This window comes from Siphateles boraxobius, unplaced genomic scaffold (assembly GCF_051911475.1).
Source record: "Siphateles boraxobius isolate OS27281-9 unplaced genomic scaffold, OSU_SipBor_1 130, whole genome shotgun sequence".
NCBI classification, from domain to species: domain Eukaryota; kingdom Metazoa; phylum Chordata; class Actinopteri; order Cypriniformes; family Leuciscidae; genus Siphateles; species Siphateles boraxobius.
This window is the reverse complement of record NW_027508734.1, coordinates 18,219,754-18,227,735: the sequence shown is the minus strand read 5'-3', so window position 1 is coordinate 18,227,735 and position 7,982 is coordinate 18,219,754. Positions and strand designations below refer to the sequence as shown.

Below are 7,982 nucleotides of genomic sequence, written 5' to 3'. Positions count from 1 at the left end.
TGAGTCCATGTTTCAGCTCGTTTTTGGGAGAAAATGGACACCGAGTCTCAGTCCCAAAGACGAAAGGGACCAACCAGTCTTTCACCAGCGACAGGTGCAAAAGCAAACATCTGTGCTGTTATTGAGGTGCATCATTGCAAACAGTATGGGTAACTTGCATTACTGTGAAGGTACCATTGACATGGAGGCATATATTTGGATTGTACAGAGACAAAAACTGCCATCAAGATGACATCTTTCCTGGTAAGCAAGACAATGCCAGGCCTCATTCTGCACGTGCTAAAACTGAGTGGTTTCTAGACACTCTGCCCCATAGAAAGGATGTTCCTCCTGCCTTACTGCAGTCCAGATATGTCTCTTATGGAAAATGTATGACCCATCATGAAAAGGAGAATCTGGCAACAATGACCACAGACTGTTGAGCGGCTGTCTTGTATCAGACAAGATTGGGCAAATATTCCACTAACAAAACTGCAACAATTAGTATCCTCAACTCCCAAATGATTAAAAAGTGTAATTAAGTGTAATCCCTGAGGTGAAGTGACACAGTGGTAAACATGTCTCTGTCCCAACTTTTTTGGGGTGTGTTGCAGCCATCAAAATCAAAATTTGTTCATATTTCAAAATACAAGTATGTTGGTCAGTGAAAACTTTTCTTTGTACTTTTGTCAGTTAAAAAAGGTTAAAATAAAATGAACAAATCACAGATTCTTGATTTTATTGCATTTTAAAAAAATGTCCCAACTTTTTCTAATTTGGGGTTGTATATATATATATATATATATATATATATATATATATATATATATATATATAGTGTGCAGTAGGGTTGCGCGGTATTTAGGTAATATCGTATACCGCGGGGTCTTAAAATAGCAACGGTATCAGTTTCAATACCGTCATTACCGGCACTTATATATAATAAATAAATATAATTCATTCAATGCCTAAAAATGCTTATGTAGTTGTCATCAAGTGACAGTGTGGAGGAGAGAGAGAGGGAGAAGGGAGAGGCGGTAAATACTGACTAGGCAATTTGTAAATGTTGCAATAAAAAAGGTGACCGCGAGAGATGGAAACACCTCTAACCTAATGTCGCATCTCCGAAACAACCACCCACTCAGTGCGGCGAGGATGCATTTTGCCCCGAGTTCATTAAATAAGCACATTCGTTTATATTTGTTAAAATATTATAATGTTATTTTTTTTTACGTTGATAATGAAAATTGAACAGCACGAGTAAGATGGGATGCATCGGGAGTCAGACATTGACCACTTAATTAAGTTTCATTTTGTAAAAGGCCTTTCTTTAAAGTGAATTTCGTTTTGTATAAATTGTATCCTAATTTTAATAATATTTTTTTTTATCAACCAATAATAAATAAGAATCAAATATAGCAGACAACATAATCATGACATGATCGTGCGCTGGCGCGCCGCGGTCACTTGCATTGAAATCTCATCATAAATTAACCGAAACTCAGTGTATGTCTCACAGACATGACAGATATCTAAATAAAGCTTGAAATTTCATTAAACGAAACAATTCAAAACGAAAAGAAATAGGCCACTCGACGATTATTTAATCCATGATGTGCATTTCTCTCTATGCGCGTTCATATGGAAATGGCGATCATCAAATTAAACGAAACTATTCAAAACGAAAAGAAATAGGCTAGCCTACTCTCTGATTATTTAATCCATGATGTGCATTTCTCTCTATCGTTCACTATGGAGATGGCTATTCGTCAATTTCTTTAAACGAAACAATTCAAAAGGAAAAGAAATATAGGCAGCATACTCTCTGATTAATCCAGGATGTGCATTTCTCTCTATACGCGCGTTAACCACGGAGATATCAATCGTCAATTTCTTTAAACGAAACAATTCAAAACGAAAAGAAAAAGGCTAGCCTATACCTTCTGATTATGTAATCCATGATTTGCATTTCTCTCTATATATGCGCGTCCACTAGGTGATGGCGATCGTCAACTTAATCTTTGCAGCACTGACAGAAAAGTTGTATTAATAAAAATCAATGGACGCGTGTCACCGGATTTACAAATGCACTTGTTGCTTGTTAATTTAATTTAAATGAATTAATAAAATGAATACAATTGTCATAATTAAAATAATTAAATATTATTAATTGTCCCATTTTTGCTCATTTATAAATGGTATTTATATCTACCACCCCCTCAGCACCTGGGTTAAACAATTATTTGGCGCCAACATATTATAACGGCCCACGTATTAAAAATAGTCGAGTCTAAATAGGGCTAAGGCTCATATTACATTTAATGCCGTCAACAGGGATCAGACACAACGTGCACGGGTTGGCCTTGATTTTTTGTGTGTTTTTTATGCCCGATCTGGTATTCAGTATCTGAACGGTGTAGACACAAGCCAACAGTTTGGTGACGCTGTCTGAGCCTTATGTCATAATTTTTAATTAGTCACGGTAATACCGTATACCCCGGTAAAATAGGGAGGAGGTTTGACGGTATCAAAATTTGGATACCGCCCAAGCCTAGTGTGCAGAACCCATCTATCTAAATAAAGGACTTCAGATTTGAGCCAAAGCTAAAATAACTAGCATTTACAATTTTACAATACCAAAAAAAGAAATCATCTGTCAATCTTTTTAAACAAAATGAGGAAAGAAGCATTACCTAAAATGAATGTTACTTTAGGTTTACCTCCATACATCCAAACACACACACAAAGACTACAAGATAGACAGTGCAACAACTCTTGTTTTTGTACAACCGGATTACCTTCATCAGTCGATCTCAACCTCCTATTCTTCACAAATATCTGAAGCCCCACCACACTCACAATAAATATTTTAGAGCTTGGCATATTATAATAATTGTTTGTGTCTTATTTGAAATCATTTTAAATCATCTTGAGGCCCCCTAATTCGTTAAGAATCACATTACAACTGCGTTCCCAGGTTCATATTTTAAAGGATTAGCACACAAAAAACTGAATGATTAGATACATAATTAAGTAGTTCTTTTTGTAGATTTGGGTAACCAATTTTGACCAAAATCATCTGTCAAATTCAGATTAGATCAACACTTTGTATTAAATTACATAATAAATTACATGAATGAATAGATGGATAAAAGTCTGATCTGAAGTTAATAACACTTTAGATTAATAACTAATCTAGATTACTTCATAAATTTTGTGGTGCTTGGTTATGTATGCTAAAATCTCGTATCTCACATTTTACCTGCATGCTAATCTTGCACCTTTCTCAGGTTGTTAATTTGAATATGTAAGAAAAGGGGAGGGGATTCTATAAAAACAGAAAGTGCAAGTTCATATAGGATAATGCCACAAACATTTGTTTGTATCTGCGCTAAGCGAAAGAAAATCACAAAATATTATTAATTCCTTTGTCCTAACAATCAATCCAGCCCCCAGGATCTTCTCTGGGCTTTTTCGTGGAGCATCCTAAGAGGTAGGACTTTGTGCAGAGTTTTAATAGGTAAGTGATCATTTACCATTGGTCTTTGTAGTTGTTGGAAATCATACTCCAGTTGCTGCCTTCATTTGGACACAATTTTGTGTAAAATGTATTTATTAATTTTCCTCCATCACCACAGAGGTCGTGCTGCTTCTCTAACAAAGGGTGATTGTGCAGTCAAACAGACTTGTCTTCAAAATGTCAGAACCAGGTACTCACGTTTTATTCGTTTTAAATAATAATGGATAACATTTTACAAAAAGGTCACATTTATTAACATTAACTAATGCATTAAGTAACGTGAACTAACCATGAGTGATCATGGTTTTAACTTTTATTAAGTTATTAAAAATGTTCACGTTTATGTTAGTTCACATGCATTAACTAATGTTAACAGATACAACTTTTGACCTTAAAAAATGCATTAGACTAAGATTAATAAATTCTAAAGAAGTATTGTTCATTGTTAGTTTATGTTAACTAATGTGATTAACTAATGTTAACAAATTAAACCTTATTTTAAACTGATAATAATAATAATAATGTCTTTATTTAGTTAGCCTTCACAGTTTTACTGTGCCATTGTTTTCTCTAGCAGATGACTACTGCTATGAGATTTGTCTTGAAGTGAATTGTCTTCTTTTAGTCATTTTTTTTTCAGTCTAGACAAAAGGTGGAAGGAATGAAATGCACATTAACAAGTTTTGGTACATTCTAAGGAATTCAACATGCTTATGTGTTTGTGTTTTGTCTGTCAACCGTGAGTGGCTTCAACGTTCTTTTTTCTCTGCTGTATATGTCCCTAAATGGTTACAATATAATATCACCTTCTAACCATTGCCGAGAAAAAGCCTTGATTCTAAAAGTAGACCATGACAGCTTGATTTGATGAGCAGACCAAAGTGGTTATTCCCTGAACATCTTACCACCCACTGAAGCCGTTCTTACTCAAATTCAGTTTTGGTGTGTAAAGATGGAAGGTCTGTGATCTGCAACTCAGAAGATGTCTTGTCATCCTAAACTAGGTTGTCCACCCCAAAATGACCGTCCAAATCCCATGCCTCAGCCTGAAGGTCCTGCACCGGCTCCTCCTGCAGAGCTCCAGCCAGTGAACCAACCAGCTCCAGCTCAGCTGGTCATCAATCCAGCTCCTCACCAGGTTCAACCATATGCAGGTAAACATAGAATAGTGTGAGTGCACTGGACAGATTCAACCATATGCAGGTAAACAGAATAAATGTCTCGTGTGATGTAATATTTTGATGTTCAAATGTTGTTTATTTTAAAGCCATAAGGAATTGTGTGTGGAATGAATGCGTTTAATAATCATTAATGCTGTAAAGATGATGCGAGGCTAAGGATGATGTATCTCTATCCTCCTCATAAATGTCTAGCACCTGCAGTTCCAACGCTGGCTATACCTTTTGGAGTCCCACCCGGGCTCGAGTACCTCATTCATGTGGGCCTCTCTCTCTCGTTCTATCAATGCATTTGTCTTAAAGTGTGATGTCTGGGTACTAACTGTTTTGTTTCATTTTTTGTGCATTTCAGATAGACCAGATCCTTATCCAACAAAAAGTATCCTGCATAGAGAGTGAGTCTTCTCCGAGCCATGTTCATGTTTCTTGTTTAATCATATTATAGCACTGCCAATGTTTAAAAGCATTTTTATCCACACCTTTATCATTTCTGATAGATTATATACTTTTACCTGTTCCATATTTAAAGGAATAGTTCACCCAAAAAATTTCAATTTTCAAATGTCTTCTTTTATGTTCAACAGAAGTAAGAAACTCAAACAGGTTTGGAACAACTTGAGGGTGTGTAAGCAATGACAACATTTTTGGGTGAACTATCCCTTTAATCAGACAAACTTTGAACTTACTTGTCTACAGTGTTCACCGGCTTTGAGACCAACAACCAGTATACGATCAAGAACAACATCGGTCAAGAGATCTACCTCGCCAAAGAAAAAAGTGACTGCTGCACACGCAATATCTTTGGTTCAGCACACAGTTTTCAAATGCGAATTAAAAACAACGTGGGCCAAGAGGTCATACGGATGAACAGACCAATGCGCTGCTGCCTGCAAGAGGTAGAAGACTTTATCAGTCTTATCAAGGGTTATGCAACACCTAATTAAAATGTCTTAATAAAGAAATTGAAAGGAGCTCCAACATAAAAGGCTTCAGACCACAACACCAAATTGACAAGGATGCCACTGGCACCTAAAGAGACATTAAGCAGAATCAGTTTTTTGGTGACAATTTACAGAATCACTTAATAAAGATGTTTGTATAGTTTAGTTTTTAAACAGGAGTTACTGCTTTGTGAAGGAATGCTTTAGTACATAAACCACAACTTGAGATGTAAAGTCTCACAAATATATGCATCACAACTCTCGGTTCATTTTAAAAAATGACTCGTGATTCAGTGAGGAAGTGAAGTTGTGAATTCGGTATCGGCTCTAAGTGATTCAATGATAGTCTGTTTTAAACCAATTCTACTCTGTTACAACCTGTAACTGTAGGTGCCTCAAATAACTTTATGTTATTGCACACATTTCACATATTTTCCTTTCTTATTTATTACTTGATGTGGATTTTCCACCCTCAGATTGAGGTACAGGCTCCCCTTGGAGTTACCATTGGTTATGTGAAACAGGAGTGGTCCTGCTTTTTACCAAAATTCTCCATCCTGGGCCTCAACAATGAAGTACTACTGAAAATACAGGGGCCCTTCCTTCCTCTCAAATGCTGTGGTGACATAAACTTTGAGGTAACTGTTATTTCAGGCAATGCTAGTACTTGAATTAATTATTGTTTTAGACTCAAACATGTTAAAGCGTTTTACATTTTGCATACCAATGCATGATTTGCACAACTAAGAAGGTCTGTCTTTAGGTAAAAGGCATGAATGGAGGGAAGTCAATTGGTCGAATCATAAAACAACGAAGTGGTTTCTTAAAGAAATGCTTCACTGATGCCAGCAACTTTTGTATCCAATTCCCTCTGGACTTGGATGTTAAAATGAAGGCTGTATTATTGGGAGCTTGCTTCCTTATTGTGAGTATTAAGTCAAGGATTTCAGTGATTCACTAGACATCTAGCTGTATATATTCATTCAGAAGTTCATTCAGATCTGGCATTTTAAACTTTATCGGAAATGAATTGTGCTAAAATATATGGGGCCAGATTTACTAACAGTTTGTGCTAGCGCAAACCCTCTTTTGGCATTAAACAGTCAGGATTTATTAAAGAGATGCAATTAAAAATTAGCGATGAAAGGGTGTGGACACAATTGTTTTTGTGGCTGACTTTATTGCATATGCATTTGTTGTAGTTTCCCTTTCAGATGCAAAATTTATGGGAGGAGAGTATTTAAATATATCATGCAACGTGATTGGTTTGTGGTAATCAATTTACTTTGCGCACTTATATAACACTGAAAAAAGGCATGTCTTGATCCATTTTGCGTTTATTAAATCTGGCCCATAGTATTATAGTAGTGATTTTTGTCTCTCTTCATTCTCTTTCTTTCTTCTTCCTCATAGGACATCCTGTTCTTTGAAAAAGGTGGAAATTTATTTTTAAAAGTATTAAAGGGAGCATGAAATGCTTCTTTTCTATTTATAATCATTTCCTTGAGGGTCACTTATAGTGTTAGTGAGGTTTTTATGTAATGTTTTTATTTTTTTGGTAATAGCCTTTTCCATCCCATCCCTGGCACTCTGACTGAAAAGCTCAGTTTTTGAGGGCACTTGCCCTTTAAGACTTAAATGTAAACTCCCAATTTTCTTGATTGTATAATTATTTTGCTTTGAAAATAATATATGCTTAATAAAAACACTGTAGATATTTGCTTTAATGCATTAGAGGAGACAGCTACAGAATTATTAGAGGAAATACATACTGTAAGACGATATGTAAAATTGTTTTTGTGTAACTTTCCAAAAGTAATTTATTGATTTAACTTCAAATCTACTGTTGTGGCTTTAAAATTTGTTTGCAACATTCACATCTGTGTTCAAATGTAAGCATTCTTCGAAATGTACACAACCTTTAAAAGTTTTGGGTCAGTAAGATTTTTTGAAAGGCATTAAAAAAATGTAATCTGTAAGGATGCATTAAAGTGACTGTATAATGTTGCAAAAAAATTATATTTCAAAAAATTCTGTTTTTTTTAAACTTTCTATTCTTTAAAGAATCCTGGGGGAAAATGCTGCATGGTTTCCACAAAAAAATGTTACGCAGCACATCAATAATAATAAAACAAATGTTTCTTGAGCACCAAATCAGAATAATAGATTGATTTCTGAAGGATCACGTGACACTGACGACTGGAGTAATATAAATAAAAAAAGTTAATTTAAAATGTAATAATATTTTGCAATATTACAATTTTATTGTGTTTTTGATCAGATAAATGCAGCCTTGGTGAGGATAAGTGACTAAGCATAAGGGCCTAAATTAATTGAAAGAACCTCAAACTGTGCAAAGTCACT

General features: G+C 35.2%; 1 protein-coding gene across 3 annotated transcripts; it reads left to right on the top strand.

The window, feature by feature from the left end:
- Positions 1-3,300: 3,300 nt before the first annotated feature.
- LOC143736596 (phospholipid scramblase 1-like) lies at positions 3,301-7,478 on the top strand. 3 transcript variants are annotated; one of them, XM_077227284.1, is made up of 9 exons: positions 3,301-3,472; positions 3,618-3,689; positions 4,504-4,653; positions 4,873-4,937; positions 5,030-5,072; positions 5,374-5,573; positions 6,095-6,256; positions 6,382-6,543; positions 7,032-7,478. In XM_077227284.1, exons 2-9 carry the CDS (start codon positions 3,677-3,679, stop codon positions 7,089-7,091), a joined length of 855 nt encoding a protein of 284 aa, XP_077083399.1. In that variant the 5' UTR covers positions 3,301-3,472; positions 3,618-3,676; the 3' UTR covers positions 7,092-7,478. The 3 variants fall into 3 exon arrangements, with proteins under 3 accessions (XP_077083399.1, XP_077083398.1, XP_077083397.1); XM_077227283.1 differs by having other exon boundaries at positions 3,301-3,499; XM_077227282.1 differs by lacking the exons at positions 3,301-3,472; positions 3,618-3,689 and having other exon boundaries at positions 4,153-4,653.
- The last annotated feature ends 504 nt before the right edge of the window (positions 7,479-7,982 follow it).